This window comes from Corvus moneduloides, chromosome 16 (assembly GCF_009650955.1).
Source record: "Corvus moneduloides isolate bCorMon1 chromosome 16, bCorMon1.pri, whole genome shotgun sequence".
Lineage (NCBI taxonomy): Eukaryota > Metazoa > Chordata > Aves > Passeriformes > Corvidae > Corvus > Corvus moneduloides.
The window spans coordinates 43,848-59,811 of record NC_045491.1 but is presented as its reverse complement, the minus strand read 5'-3'; the positions used below and the strand labels follow the sequence as shown (position 1 = coordinate 59,811).

Here is a 15,964-nt window from a genome sequence, read left to right as displayed (position 1 = left end):
TCACAAAAAAGTTAGGTTTATTCAGATACATACCAGTTTGGAAATTGTTTTCCTTTGCAGTTGCGTAGTTGATGCTATGACTTGCTGATCATTATAGGACGGAATAGTTGTCTCTTGTATGGATATATAATCACATGAAAAAGTTTTAACTTACCACTTTGCATACCTTTTCTTTTGCACGACTCAAAAATCACCCTGCCCAGCATCTAAGATTCTAGAATCCACTGATAATGCTTCCTTTATTTGAAAAACTAAGCTAATGGAAACTGATGCTTTGTAATAAGGAAAACATATAACAAGTGTCAAGGATAGAAATGGCTGAAGGAAGTAAATGATTTAAGTACCAAGTACAGGTTGTTGAAATTATCCGGGAAGTTTGACAGCTGTGTCCTCTACAAATATAGAAATGTTCATAATTGAGTATTAGTATTGCGAAGACCACCAGACAGCTCTTATTTTCCAAACTGTTAGTAAGAATTTGAGAAGCTAAGACCCATGATTTTTAAAATCTTGAAGGCTGTATAGTGACATAGGAGGTGAATTTCATCTTAACAGTTTAATCAGTTTTAAGTGCAAAGCGCATTCTATTATTTCTGTATATATCCAGCAACTTCAGTAAAATTGTGTTATTTTACTAAACTAATTTGCTGCATTTAATTGCATTTCAGTTTTACTAAAATAAGTGCTAAGAACAAACACTGCTGTAGTAATCACGTTCGGCAATTACAGCAATTAAGTAATCAATGTGTGCATCTGTATTTTCATCAGACTGTCCTACTAAAAGTATTTGCACTTTAGAGTCAACCAGCATGACTTTCAAATTCCTACTCTACATATATGTTGCATCATTATAGTTTAGACTGCAGTTCTCTCTAGTTTTAAGGACAATCTTGGGATCTTACGTGGGTTTTTGTGTAGAATTATTGATTCTTTAAGTAGTATGAATATTCAGTGAGTTTTTTTTCCAGTTAGGAAAAGTGAGAGCATAAAAGGGACAAGTGTCTACCCTGAACTAGAAACCAGGTTATAAAGGGGACATAAACGAGTAAGTCATTAGCAACCTGTTTTGGATCTTTTATAACATTTAGAGTTCATTTGGCACTAGTTTTCCTTTCAGTGGGAAGTTTCACTTCAGAAAGATGAATATGATCCTGCAAATTGACCTTTTAGTGTACTGTTCATCTTTCAGTGTGCTGAAGTCTTGAAACACATAGTCCATATGTATGTCACATTCTCAGAGACTGTAATGTGTACAATTTCATGAGAGAGATCCTGCCGAGTGTTAAAGAGTTTCTACTGCTTTTTGTAATGCCATTGGAATTGTGTGGGAAGTCACACAGAGGAGTATATGTTTGTCCTGGTCTACCATGGGCGTTTGCTACTGGTGAAAGGTTTCTTAGCTAGGGTGATCTTCAGCATGTATTTTGATTAGGGCTGATTGAAATCTAGGTGATTATTTATTGAAATAGTCAATTCTGCAGTTCTCAAGAAACCATTTTGAACTTTAATACTACATAGAACATAGTTCAAGTAACATTGACACAGACCAGCACAAGGCATAGCTAGGTAGAGGTTTCAGGACTAAATATTCTTCTGTTTCATTAAGAAAGATAAGTTCAAGATAAGAACAGAATGTGATTCATACTCTACTTGCCACTGAAAATGCGTTCTTAGAAACCCAGACACCACCCCTCCTCCCCCCCAAGGCGAGGAAACCAAACCAAACCAAACCAAACCAATAAACAAACCAAAGGGAAACAAAAAGCAGTCCACACATTCCGTAAAGGTCAGTGAAACTAGCGCGGGCGGGAGCCAAACTGAAGACCGCCTTCCGTCCCGCCTCCCAGCGCCCTGATCGGCTCCTCCGCCTGCCCATCAGCTGCGGCAGCCCCTCCGGAGCAGGCGAGCCGTCCTCCACCCCCTCAGCCTCGGCTGGCCACAGTGGGTGGGGCTCGGCCCGGCTTGAGCGCGGCCCGCCAGACCTGCGCGCGCCCGCCGACGGAGCAGGCGTTCTTGAGTCGCAGGCGGCTCCCACAGCGCCGGAGGTAAAAATTAACTCAGCTTTTCGCCGGAGCTGGTGGAACCGAGAGGCACGAGGAGGTGATCGACTTTGGGATAGCCCCGCGTGGATTTTTTCCGGTGCTTCATACTCAGGCATTGTTGGGGGCACCTCTGGGTCCTATGGCGCGAGGATGCGTAAGGCGTGACGATAGGATCACAGACGGGTCGGGCCGAGGGACAGAATAGCGCTGTCGCGCTCCGCGCCAAAACGAGAGGGAGGGAAACTCCGGAGTGGAGACAAAGCAGGGGGAGCGGGAACATCCGGGTCACTCGCGCGGCCTCGATCCGGGACACGCGCGGCGGCGGCGGCTCTCGGTGAGGCCCGGCCGGGAGTGGGGCCGGGTGGCCCCGGGGTCGGGGAGCGGAGCGGGGCTGGGCCGGGCTGGCGCCCCTCGCCTGCGATGGGACGGGACGGGACTGGCGGCCGTGGGCGTGCGGGCCCGGCGCCTCCTGCCTTGTGGCCGGGCCGGCCGGCGCAGCGCTGCCCGCCTGAGGCTCTGAGCGCCCCGCAGGGCTCGGTGGTGGCGGGTGGAGGTCGCCGAGCAGAGCGTGGAATCGCTGGGCCTGCGCGAGCCGGTCCCGCCCCGCCGGGTATCTGCCCGGGAACGGCGGGCGGGCCCGGGGTGCCCCGTGCAGGCCTTGGGCGCTGCCCCGGCCCCTCGCGGGGCCGATGGGACCAGCGGCCCTCGGCGGTGGCGGGTGGTGCTCGGCCGTGTCCGGTTACTTGGCCGTCGAACACCTCGCCCATCGTCGCGCGGCATCTTCTGTTGTTTAACGTGCGACTCCGGTCGCCGCTCGGCCTCTTCTATGTTTCTCTGGCCGCAAGCAGAGGAGACTTTCTGTTCTAGTCTCGAGTTAGCGTTCTTTGATTTAGAGCTCAGACCGTGGCTTTCTCCACCCTTCTGAAAATTAAAGATTGTATAGTTCGGGGGCAGACTATTCCGATAATAATTTCTTCCTATGTCGGTATTTAACCTACAAAGTAAAAATGCGAGGCTAGCCGTCCTAACGTTTTGGGGTTTTTTTCTTGCTGCTTGGAATCAGTAAGTTGTACTGAAAGTTCTTGAACCTCAAAGAGCATATTGTCGATGTATTTAGAGACTTGTCTGTGGCACGGGAACGATTCTTTGCAAGACATGCATTTTGTGTGTGGAAGTAGGTTGTTCCAGCCCATCAGAGGGTGTAAATGGGGAAGATATTCTGTAATGGGACACAAAGGTTTGCATCTGTGGTGAGCTTGATGGTTTTATTTTGTCCTTTTTCTAAAGTAGGCAGTAACAGCAGTAAAGGCAAGCTACTGAGTAAATTTGGAAGTTTCTGTTAACTTTCTGGGTTGATGGCAGTAAAAGGTATGTTACTACCTCTTAATGGGGTAGGTCTGGGGATTACTGTCAAGCAAAACGTGAAGACTGGTCTCTTGGACTTTTGTGGCATGTGCAAGGTAGGATTGAACAGACTTCCTCTGGTGCAAAATTCTTTCGGATGATGTAGCGCATAAATAGATTGGAATATAGAGAGTATATATTGACAGTTTGTTAGCAGATTTGTAGAAGATTGCTTTTGAGGGGATGCTTAACTATTGGGATCTTAGTTTTTTGAAATGGGCTTTCAGTCTTCTTTGTATAATCTTTATTTTCTGGTAGACTGATGAGGTTTTAGATGCTTGTCTGCTCTCATCAGTGTAACTGAAGCCTGTGGAAACCACATACGTGAAGCCTGTCATCTCTCATATACACTGAAACTTTGGATGTAGCCTGTCAGTGCTTAACTAAGTCCAACGCCTCAAGATTTGGAAAGCTATTTGTAGAACATAAGAAAAATATTTAATGTAGTAGGGCACAGTATAGTGTGTAACAAGAGTAAGCAGGATGTGTGGCCTGAAAACACAGGATTTTTTTCAATTACTTGAGAAGTTACTTGATTAGTGATGCTGTGCAGGAGATACACTGTTTATTTACCCAAAGAGAAACTGGCATTTCCCTTGAGGTGCATGTTGTAATTAATTGGCTATTAGCCACAGGAAATGGAATTAATGTATTTGAAAGCATCCTGTAATGAGTCTTTTGGCAGAAAAGGTAACTGGGTTTAGCGAACTATGTAAGAATATTTGGATGGTTTATACTCAGGAATGGTTTTCTCATCCTATGATGGGAAGGTTAGTATTAGTATAGTGGATCACGAGGTACCAAAAGTACAGCTGAAATTCAGCTGTATATTCAGTTCCTTTGCATCTCTTGCAAGGGCGTGGGCTCACAACATTTTAAGAATTATTCCCTGTATAATTTGGTTAAGGGAGAGTTTTTTTGGGTTTTTTGGTTGCCTTTGATTTATTGTTGGTTTTTTGGGTTTTTGGTTTTTTTTGGTTCCACTGGTATCTTTTTCAATGGCCCTGCATTTCCTGCATGTGAACAGACTCAAATCTGAAGTCATGTGTACACACTCACTAAGTCCTGCAAGTCTTCTGCCATAATTAAGATACAGGTGTATGTGTTGGGAATACTAGAGGAAAATTGGACTGAATATAGGAATGTTTTTATGTATGTGCATGTTCACTGAGTGTGAATTGTCCCTTTTAAAAAGCTTTATCTGACATTAATTTAGTTGCTACTCTGAAGGTGAATTAGGGAATATGGCCATCCAGGCAAAACTGGCTTGGGGGAAAAAAGAAAAAAGAAAAAAGCTGGAAGAACAGATTTAAAATACATGTTATCCTAGGAACTGCATAAATTGCTTAATCTGGTGTTTTTAAAGATCTACCATTCATATGTTTATAATAGTAGTAGACTGCAGTACTTCTTTTAAGTAATCAACATATATAGAGGTTATGAAATTTTGCATAATTCTTTACCAGTGTACAAGTGTTTGTTTTAATAGAGTGGTAACACTGCTTTCATTCATTCTGTGAGCTTGTTAAGTGGAAGCATTCTACTCTTCTGCTGTTAAAAAGGCTTGTTAGGTCCATGTGGGGTTGGGAACAAATTGCCCTGAATTCTCCCACTGCCAATTATCAGCTCTTATTTAAAATGTGTAGAAGTGCAGGTACGAGGAGGATTAAAAACCTTCATTGGAATTTGACAATGTGGGTAGTGAAACCCTGAGTTTAGATACAGTTTGACAATGAAAAATAAACTCTCGCTTTGAGTACTGTTCTGGGTGAATGGAGAATCCTCCCCTGAATTTGAAAGCGCCACTCGTGCAATCATCCTATCTAGAACTGTTCTGTGTGATGCAGTAGTGAATGACCTGTGCTCTGCATATTTTTTCTGTAGTCATGGTCACCATGCTTGGCTGTTCTTAAGGCAGTGAAGGTGCAGAAATATTCTGTAGTTTATACTGGAATTGAAAATCTGTCTTGTGCAAGGAGCCGCTGGCTCTTACTTGGCTCACTTCTGTGTTGCTGCCTGTTCCTGCTGTTGTCTAGAAGTTTTATAGTGGCATCACTGCAAAACTGAGATGACTTTGTTAAATTCTGTGCCTGTGTTGCTTTTGTGTGGAATACTGGCTTTCAATGGGAATTTACCCTAAAAGTAACATTTCTTATTCCCATTTGCCAGAAATGCAGGCGTTTGCCTACAGAAGAAAGCCATAGCCGATGTGGTGTAGGAAGGAGATAAACGGAGTGTGTATCAGTTGCATGAATAGGAAGTCTGAGCACTTTTTCCATTACTAATAGTGTTTCTGTTGTCAAGATACTGTCAAAGTTGCCTCTAAGGGTCCAAATATAAAGCAATACGGTAAGGATGGAATTTTGTAGGTTAAGTCCAGTAACTAAAAGCTCGATGGCATGGGGAAACGTGATGTTATTCCCGATGATAAATTCTGCAGGTTGTGCAAAAACGTGCGTCTTGGTTATTGAAGTGAAAATCAGAGGTCAAAATAATTCTTGAGTGAGCAGGGCTTATAAACACATAATGTGTTGTTTACACTATAAGTAAAAGTATATACTAACAGCAACTACTTTTGTTTTAGAGGGACTCTGAATATGTCTGGCATAGCTCTTAGCAGACTTGCACAGGAGAGAAAAGCCTGGAGAAAAGATCATCCATTTGTAAGTATGAGAACTGCCAAATTTCTGACTCTGCAGTTGTTTCAGTGTTCCGGTGATGATTTTTTTCTTTACCCTGATAGGATTTAAAAAAAAAAAATTAATTAATATTTTTAAATTTAAAAAAAAAAAAAAGCTTTTTAAAACTAGGTAGTGCAAAAAGAAGTAACTTTGTGTAAAGATAGAATGTATCATGAAGTATTTTAAGTACATCTTCTAAAATCCTCACCCTATGTCTTTTTGCCTTAAATCAGGGATTTGTAGCAGTACCTACAAAAAATCCAGATGGCACAATGAATCTAATGAACTGGGAGTGTGCTATTCCAGGAAAGAAAGGGGTAAGACTTACTGTTCTCCTAACTTCTCACTTCTGGTGGAAAGTAACGTAAGTTGCTTATGCATTACATGGACAATTGAGAATTTGACTTATGTGTAGTTTAATAAAAGCTTGTATCCTGCTTCTTCTTTAGAATTAAAAGTGCTGTAGACTAGGAATATTGGACAAAGTACACCATAAGCCTGTTCAGCTGTTGGCACTTAGCACCTTAAGAAAACAAGTTTTCAGAGGAGTGTTTTAAGGGTCTTGCACTGAACAAACTGGAGGTTGTCTTCTGCTTCTTCTTGCTTCTTCCGAAATACTACTGTTAATTATTTGGGGGTTTTAATTCTTTCAGGCCTTCGGTATGGGACTTTTTTTGCCTTGCCTTTTCTATTGCCTCTTGCCAATTTGCTTAAATACCCTTATGATCTTGTTTCTTAAAGTCTGAGAAGACTGTGTGCGTAGGCAAAACCTGCAGGTTCTGTGCTACTGCCTTAGTTGAATGCTGAACGTTGCTGTTACGGTTACAACTTAGTTTTGGTAGTTGTCTGCACACAGCTTAAGTTACTTCTTAAAGAAGCACCAACAAATAATCTAACACAGTGTAAGGGAAAAACTCAAACTCTTGTGTTCTGCCAAAACAAGATTATCCCCCATAACAGTTTATGCACCTTATCAAGATGTCACCTTTAAGTACTTAGGTAAAAATTTTATGCCATACAGAATCTTCATGCCATTGCTTAGAAGTTTTGTCAACCACAAAATGGAGCAAACAAGGCCTTAAAGCCAGCTTCACGTCTACTAGAAGACCAGGAAAAGATCATGTTGATGTGATTCCTGCTAAAAATTTAAAAGATTGTATTTAACAAGAAGCAGCATGACTTGCTCATCTCTACCAGACCAAGCAGTTGCTCTCTATGGCCTTTATGTTTGGAGGCATCCTATACTGCAGCTGCTTCCCCTGAGATGAGTAGTTGAAACCATCAAAATGCTTTCTTGTCAGCCAGATGAAATACTGAAGTGGTATTAGTCCTGGGTTGGATACTCTGTTGACTCTTTTGACAGCAAATCACTTGTTAACTACCTAAAATTTGACTCAGAAAACATCTGCAACTCGTCCCATAATGCAATATGGTCGTGATACTGCTGTCATACTGTTAGCCTTAGTAAGGCTTTTGAGTGTCTTCTGTCTTTCACCCATAAGGTATGTTGCTCTATCAGAAGCATGATAAAAACTTCACCTTCTGTTCTTCTGTGTAAATTATTAAAAGCTATTTGTCTTCCTTTGTGAGCGAAAGCAAACAAAATAGGTAAAGTTTATTCTATCAAAAAGCTCATATTTTCTAAAAAGGAACTCCTCTGAGAAGATATAGAGAATAGATTTTTCTAGTTGTTGACAACTGACTACAGCAATTTAGAGTGAGTTCTTTAAATACACCATAGCAAATATAATTAAACTCACTCACTTCTGGAAATGTGTTATCTTATTAATTCCTAGCATGTTTTTCTTCCTGTTCTAGCTTGAAACTTTGCATAATGAATACCAATGACAATGGAGTGATTTTTCTCTTTTCATGTGGGTTTTTTGGGTGTTTTGTTTTGTTTTTCGTTCAGCTAAAAATCACATAATTCAGATAGGAAATAATTAAGAATTGCCTTCTAAAATGGTCGTATCTCTCTGTCTGTGAGGAGATTTGATCAGTTTTGTTCTTAAGATGTTAGACCATCTTTACTCCAGTTGTTTTAAAGAATCAATCCAACATTTACTTTCATTGCATAGCAAGTTTCCATAGCAAGGGCAAGTTACAGAGAAGTGGTCTGAATTTTACAGCTATAATAATCTTCTCTGTATTTCTACACTTCTTAGCAGAGCTCAGTTTTTCAGAAAATGGGTTTTTTTTCTTTGTTTACATATTTTGTATATTTGAGACAGTATTTTTCTTTATTGCTAGATGTTTTTTCTTGTTTACATGACTCTTTTGAGTAGTGTTGTCTTATTTGGTTTGCTCTGTGTCATGGGAACTGCTCCTGTCATGCTCTTGCCCATTTTGGATAGGGATAAAGTGCTTCTTACAATTTCTTGTTATACAGAAAGATTAAATCCTTAAGACTACATTCTACCAAACGCAGGCAGGGTTAGTTTAGACTAGTGAATCTCATTAACTGTAGCAGTACTACTACAGTGCTGTCGACATTTTTAGTTTGTTTGTGGTTTTATTAGTCACATTCTCATAAGGCACAATAGAAGCCATTTACATTCACATGCTTAAAGGGTGTATCCATATCCTATCTTCTCAAACTTAAGTGGGGGTACAACAGCCCTTTCTTCATTGTATGTGTATCACGTAAAACTTCAGAAGTATTCTGTTCTTATGTATGTATGAAAATTTTACTTTTATATGGAATTTTTGGTGATGATCCTGACTCTGTTGATGACTTGGCATCACTTACTAGTTGTAATGAAGAAAGGAACCCCTTCCTTTCCACTTCAGCTTCTTATATAGGTAGGATAGCTTACCGTGATCTGGACAGTGTGCTACAGTGCAGGACAGCTATTTTCTATTGTGTAGCAGAAGAATGTCTTGTGCTTTGCCTGAGAAACTGTATTCTTGGTAAGCTTTTTTCCACAATTTTGACTTTTCCTTGCTGTAACTGAAACACTAACTTTTTACAGACACCGTGGGAAGGAGGCTTATTTAAACTACGGATGCTTTTCAAGGATGACTACCCTTCTTCACCCCCAAAATGTAAGTAAAATTACTGAAAACCACAGGTTTATTAGAACAGTGTTGAATTTTAATCCATGAGGTTCTTACAAATAGTTACTGCTTTCTTACAGTTTTGGTTGATTTGGGGTTTTTTTTTTAAAGGCGCATTCCTTTTTGTTCTTTCCTCACCCACTTTGCATTCAGAAAGTTGTGATGAAATCAGCTGAGTGCTCGATATATTAAAACTGGGAGGGGAGGGAGATTGCTGTGTGGGTTACCTCAAAGTTTGACAAAAGCATCGCTTGACGTTTTCACTGCATTATCAGCACTCCTTGGAAACTAGTATGTAGGCATGCTTAGACTAAATCCCTATGCATGTTCTTCCTGTTAAATTGGTCTTCTGTGCTGAGAACAGAAGACAGAAATTTGGAAAAAAGTGTTCTATAACTTGAACCCTTTAATCGACTTGCTCTAAAACATTAATCTGTTCTATTTCTGCTACTGTGTATAACAGATCTTCAGATACCTAATTTCCCTATTAAGTTTTTGAACTGACTTTTCCTTATTCCATCTCAAACTTACCTATTATAGAAACCTGAGAACATCTGTTGCCATGCACGGTTTCTTGGTTCTTGAATTGGCTACCATCTCAAATCAATGACAGCGATTACAAATCAGTCTTTTGACAGCAATTCATCTCTTAATCACGTTAGCGTTATTTCAGCTCTGTCAACTCCTGGCTACTCCTTTTGTTTGTTGCCACCTAAATACATGTAACACAGGGGAAACATCTCTTTTAACTGAAAACATTTCACATTGTTTTCCCAAGAAATACCATTTTTCACATCCTGACAGTGTTAAAGGAATTGTCATGCTTTAAAATAAGATGTATATGTGACTGATAAGACTCCCTACCGATGCAGCTTCTGAAGTACTCCTGAACTTGATTGGGCAGCAAGACTGTTACGTCTTGTGAATACTTGCAATGTCAGAAGGATTAGAAAACTGCAGTAATATGTAGATATTTCATGTATTGCAGAAGGCGTGTTCATTACTTTACTCGAGATGCTGGCTGTTGCATTTAAGTCTTGTAAAGATTTAAAGAAATGCCAGAATAGAGATTGAGTGGTGGAAGGAAAGCTGCACAAGCCTTCAGTTAGTCTTATAATTTAAACTTGGTTCCTCTTGTTCAGTGCATCTTGATTATACATAGGAAAATATGAAACTGAAAAAATGTTAGAACTTAAGTCTTCTGTGTATGAAAGTTTCAGTATTTCAAAGTGAGGAGAGAAAAGATGAGCGAAGGGTAGTATCTTTCCTTTATGTAGTAGTGTGTGAGGCTGAAAAGTCAGAATTGTTTTTAAAAGGTCTTTATCACAAAGCTACTACAAATTACTTTGTCAGTTTCCATTCCTAAACCAAAAGATTACCAGTCAAAAAGACAATGTTAGATTGCCTGGATTGATATCACAGATCACATCCACATGTGATGGAGTTCCTGCTTTAGGCATGGGCTGAGCCAAGAAGAAAAGTGGTATTAATAGCGCCAGAGATCTGTGGGGTTTTATTAGGGGGTTGGGGGTCTTTTGCCAGTGTTGGTTTGGGGGTTTTTGGGTTTTGTTTTCCCCTACTGATCTAACCCAACTCTCTGATCTTCCTCTTAGCACTGTATGCTAGTAATTGCCTCTTCTTCATCAGGTAAATTTGAACCACCGTTATTCCACCCAAACGTGTATCCTTCAGGCACCGTGTGTCTCTCCATCTTAGAGGAGGATAAAGACTGGCGGCCAGCAATCACAATTAAACAGGTCATTAGTTGTACTTAGACATATTCTTAACACTTTTGCTTTGCTTGCTTATCCGATGCAAATATAAGATGTTCACTGTGTGTTCCAGTAATTGGTTTCTAAGGGTTTTTCACTGAATCTCTTATAGTAATATCCATAATATAGACCTATGTTACTTCTGTTTCTTTATCCATAGATCTTGTTAGGAATACAAGAACTTCTAAATGAACCAAATATTCAAGACCCAGCTCAAGCAGAGGCTTACACAATTTACTGGTAAGTATCTTTGCATATCAGCTTGAAAGCTGTCCTGTTGCCTACAGTTCTCTGTTACTTGTAGTATTAACATGCAAATGTTTTTAGGAATGACCAGGGGAATTTTCTTACTTTCGTGACTGTATTCTGTGGAGATGCCTAGATTGTGCTAAACTTGAACAAAATGGTAACTTCATGGCTATTAGTCTAGTGGAGCTTTTAATAGCAAAGCAACAGCAATAAAGTGTGAAGACTCCTTATATCACGATTTTCATCCTGGTTCTAGCCCAACAGAGTCCTTTCTATTAAAGGCTGAATAGTAACAATGAGGCATAATGGTGTCATGAGACCAGGAGAAGAGGAGACTGAATTACGTGACAAGCCACATTCGTCAGTACAGGAGTAACTTACTTCTGCCAAGTAGTGTGTACCTTTAAGCACTTACTTGTGCCTGAAGGATAAAGGAGAGCTGTGGTCACTGTGGGAAACATGGCATTTCGGGAAAACTACATCTTCCAAAAGAAAAGGTTGTAAAGTACAGATGGAGCTTTACAGATGTAAAGTATAATGCCTGGAACTTTAGCAGATTGAACTTTGCATTGATTAGGAAAGGGGATAATTTGTGAGCTAAAGAGACTTTTTGGGTTTGGGGTTGTTTGTTTTTTTTTTTTTAGGCTTAATCTTAACAGTTTTACACTATTAAAAATGAATATCTGTTCTATAATCTTTAGGGAACCAAAACATTTTAAACAAATGCTTTTGGCACTGGCAGCTACTGAAATGATAACTGAGATGGAAATGTGGAATTACCATTCTGGACAGAAGAGGCCTCCAGGAGAGTGCCAAGTTTGAAAAATAATGTTTTATGTGACTGCACATGCAAGCTGTGTTAGAAATGGTTTTTTATAGGGTCCTAGTTAAAAAGGAGACATAGGGGTGGGTAGTGTGGCTTGCATTTAATTAATGGCTTCACAGTGTTATTTTTTTTAAAGTACTTACTGAAGGTTTGATGGAGTTGAGTGCATATGGAAGACAGTTAAGTGGCCACAGTTATAGGAGCCAGGAATGATGAGGCGGGCCTCAGTAGTATACTTCTATACATGTATACATAGTCTGCGTTCTATTTTTCGTAATCACCTCCCACATGCATGTATGTACAAAACCAGTCTTGGCTAGTCTTGTTTCTGCTTTAAGTGCTTCCAGGGGGGGAAAAAAATCTGTTGAGCTTAAAATATTACATGATTTTTGTTACTTCGAGTATATATAGTCTCCCATTTATCCTCTTCATGTCTTGTGGACATACAGAGTGTTTCAGATGGGTTACTATTATTCTGCAGTCTGAGTGTACGCCTCTCTTGCTACTTAGTGAGTATCTGGTAGAAGTTAAACAGAGCAGGATTGTGCGCGCGTCGTAATGTTAGCGTAGTTGATAAATACTGCGGAAGATGCAGCATTGTTTACGTAGATGTCTTTAGTCAAGTTGTTAAAGTTTTAAGAGTAAGAGTTGTATTCAAAATAAGAATGCTCTCAGGATTCCTTTGGTACTGTTGTTCAGTAACTTTAGCACTCCTAATGTGCTAACCTACTTCCTCCTCTGCTGTAGGCATTCAGGGTCTGCTATGGAAGGCATTCTTCTGCGTGGATTCTATGGGTGCGAGACTTAACAGCTAGGCTATGTTCTCGTGTGACAATGCAATCTTAACTTACAGAAGAGATGTAGAATAAAGTTTGTAAATGTGTGCATGAGAAGAGAGTATCTTCAATCTCTTTGCCGGCAATTGTTCATTGCATGCGACCAAAATTGGTTTCATTTCTTCTTTCCCCCCACCCCCCCATATCTGTCAAGTTCTGAGGATATAATTTGCTGCCTTTTTTTTCCTTTTTTGTTTTTCACTGCAGCAAGCCTTCACAGCTGAAAATAAGTTAACTTTACGGCAAAGCTGTCTGCAAAATCTAGTCACTCTAAACTACCTCTGGTAGAAGAGTAATGGTTACAAAGTTTTGTTTAGCTCAACTGATACTTCCGACAGCTAATAAAAAATGGACACCTGAATGTAAATGGATGCTTCACTATGCTACTACTATCTGTTGTTGGCACAAGAACGGAAAACAAAGAACTTGCCCTTTTACATCTTGAGTCTGAGGCTTAGTGACTGGACATAGTTCCCTCAAGTAGTACTTGCTTGTTTAATCAATCTGTAGCAAGTATGCTACACATAGCTATGTTGAACTAGTTTTTTTTTGCAACTGAAGATCAGGATAAACCTGAATCTGTGAGTCAGGGTCTGTAGAGATAAAGGCTAAAATTCCCACACCATTATCATTTTCCTGTTTCTTAGGAGTGTTTCCATTCTCTCTCCAAAGCAGTAAAGATGATCATTTAAAGTCATATGAAGTCCACCAGCTGCTAGTGAACTGGCCTCCTCACTTTGTGCTGTTAGGATACCGGAATTTGTTGTTAATGTGAGTGGGGAGTAGAAAACTTCAGATGAATGAGAGAATGTTTGCACCTGAGGTACAGTTGGCCTTGAGAAGAGCAGGTGCAAACCTGTTTGAAGAAACCCAGTACAGATTGAAGTAAGTGCAATCATTTGACAAAGGGTGGTGTTCAGGAAGTATCCAGTTGAATGGTACCATACTTGTCTAGAAAAGCCTTTAATTTATTGTAGTGTTCAGTGAATTGCTATCAAATGGGTTTGCCTTCAGCAGTGATTTCTGTTTCTCTTCAATATGAAACTAATTCTGTAATACAGCCTCTGATTGCTCCAGCTATAATTACCCTTTCTCTTTTCAGCCAAAACAGAGTGGAATATGAAAAGAGGGTTCGAGCACAAGCCAAGAAGTTTGCACCATCATAAGCATTTGTCATGCAGCATCTTAAAAAGGAAGGGATTGGTTTGGCAAGAACTTGTTTACAAAACTTTTACAAAATCTAATGTTGCTATGTACAATTAATATCCACATAAGGGGAGGGGGTTGTATGTGTGCCATTTTCCATATTCGCCAGTTGTATACAGTTCTAAATTTGCTGAATTGCCCCCAGTTTTTTCATACAGGGTCTCTTCCTTCAGTCTTTTGTATTTTTGATTGTTATGTAAAACTTGCTTTTATTTTAATATTGATGTCAGTATTTCAACTGCTGTAAAATTATAAACTTTTATACTTCTATAAATTCACTAGTATCTCTAGTTACTTTGCTATCTGATGCAGGCATGCTTTAAAATGTTAGAACTATATTTAGCCTCTAGCTGGCTGTATGAAAAAAAATCATGCCCTCCACCCCCTTCCCTCCCTGAATTTGTTTTTTCTATCTTTCAGAAACTAGGTTGTTATTGCTTAAGAGCCTCTGAGATCCAAAGTTAGCCAGCATCCTTATTCTGCATCACTTTCTTTGTGTTTATATGGCATTCTGTCTGTGTTGCTGTTTAGAGTAAATAAACTGTTTATATAAAGGGCTTTGTTTCATTTATCTTCATTAAAAGACTGCCATTTAAATGGCTCTGAACACAACTCAGCGCAAGTCCCATTTTTAAGGCCTGCGATGCTGCATTTGATATTTGTTTAGATGTTGCCTTCATTTGTTTTGCCTGTCCCTGACCCGGAGCACAAATGTGGCCCTTCCTTGGGCGGTGTGTGGTAACTGCAGCAAGTCAATTCTGATGAGTTTCTCAAGCAGTGTACAGAATTCTGACTCACTAGAGACCAACTGCTTACAGTGCATAATGGGATCAGCATACTGGTGCGACCACGTTAATTTAAAGTAACATGAGCTTTAGACTGATATGAACAATAATAGAAGCTGTCCAAGGAATGCTGAGGATTGTTAATGGTGCTTTGTTTATCAGAAATAATTTTGTGTCTTTTTCCATATGTAAATGCATATAGCTTCTAGGGAAAGGATGGGCTCTATGCAATTACAGTTTCCTTCTGTAAAGGAAATCTGTTAAATTATGTAAGTTATTTTCATGTATGTGAAGCTGATACGCCCTCTATTAAACTTTCAGTGCTTTTTTTAAATTGTATTTTTTAGTCAAAATGATTCTGCAAAACAAAAAAAATGTGAAAAGCTTTGTTCCATCTGAGCTTAGCTTCTTCAGTGCTTTTATTAAAAAATGGCTACTGCTCAACACTTAAGGTATTCTAAGTTATACAGCTCTGTTCCCAGATCTGTTTTGCTCGTCTGCATTTGATTACTATAGCTCTGTATTATAAAAGCATTCCCCCAAATTAGAATAGCTAACACCCTCACATTGCTCTCAGTCTGTCCTTGTCGCTATCTAGAAATCCTTGCTAAAACAGCACATTTGGGAAAAATTTTGTTTGGGTGGGGAAGTTACTGAGAAACCGAATCAAAAGAAAAATCTCCTCGTAGAACTAATTTACTTGTGCGTTTTTAAAAGGGAAATTGAGTATTTGTACCACTCAAACTGCTGCTGTTACTCCCAGCTCTAGCTCCGGTAGCGCTAGCATTTAATCCCTCTAGTAGCAGAGGGACAAGAGGAGAAAGTCCTGGGACGTGAAGAACTCTGATTTCTGAAGGTGTGTCTGTGAGTTGTCCTTAGTATCTCTGATTCTACTGAAGGGTTTAAAGTTTAGGTTACAGCTTGAAACTCCAGAGTATTCTATTTAAATATACAGAAAACAACTGCTAGCAGCTCATTTTTATTATACAAACTGGCAGGCATAGGGAAAAGCGACCTAAGACACTGTGTATTTCTGACTTGGTACGGTGCCACTTTGAGTGATGCAAATACACAGAGATAGCATTGATGAACCTGTGATCTGAAGT

The 15,964-nt window shown here is 39.8% G+C and overlaps 1 protein-coding gene across 4 annotated transcripts; it reads left to right on the top strand.

The window, feature by feature from the left end:
* Nucleotides 1-1,938: 1,938 nt before the first annotated feature.
* Nucleotides 1,939-14,685, top strand: UBE2I (ubiquitin conjugating enzyme E2 I). Of its 4 annotated transcripts, none has more exons than XM_032126190.1 (7): nucleotides 1,939-2,045; nucleotides 6,031-6,109; nucleotides 6,361-6,444; nucleotides 9,100-9,172; nucleotides 10,832-10,941; nucleotides 11,117-11,196; nucleotides 13,970-14,685. In XM_032126190.1, exons 2-7 carry the CDS (start codon nucleotides 6,044-6,046, stop codon nucleotides 14,031-14,033), a joined length of 477 nt encoding a protein of 158 aa, XP_031982081.1. In that variant the 5' UTR covers nucleotides 1,939-2,045; nucleotides 6,031-6,043; the 3' UTR covers nucleotides 14,034-14,685. The 4 variants fall into 4 exon arrangements, with proteins under 4 accessions (XP_031982081.1, XP_031982079.1, XP_031982080.1 ...); XM_032126188.1 differs by having other exon boundaries at nucleotides 2,021-2,100; XM_032126189.1 differs by lacking the exon at nucleotides 1,939-2,045 and adding an exon at nucleotides 2,119-2,139.
* Nucleotides 14,686-15,964: the final 1,279 nt, after the last annotated feature.

What these genes read in the sequence shown, in the direction of transcription:
- UBE2I (XM_032126190.1), top strand. Translation starts at nt 6,044, where the DNA reads ATGTCTGGCATAGCTCTTAGCAGACTTGCACAGGAGAGAAAAGCCTGG. An exon ending in CAGCAATCACAATTAAACAG is followed by an intron (nt 10,942 to 11,116) that starts GTCATTAGTTGT and finishes CTTTATCCATAG; the next exon opens with ATCTTGTTAGGAATACAAGA. An exon ending in GAGGCTTACACAATTTACTG is followed by an intron (nt 11,197 to 13,969) that starts GTAAGTATCTTT and finishes TTCTCTTTTCAG; the next exon opens with CCAAAACAGAGTGGAATATG.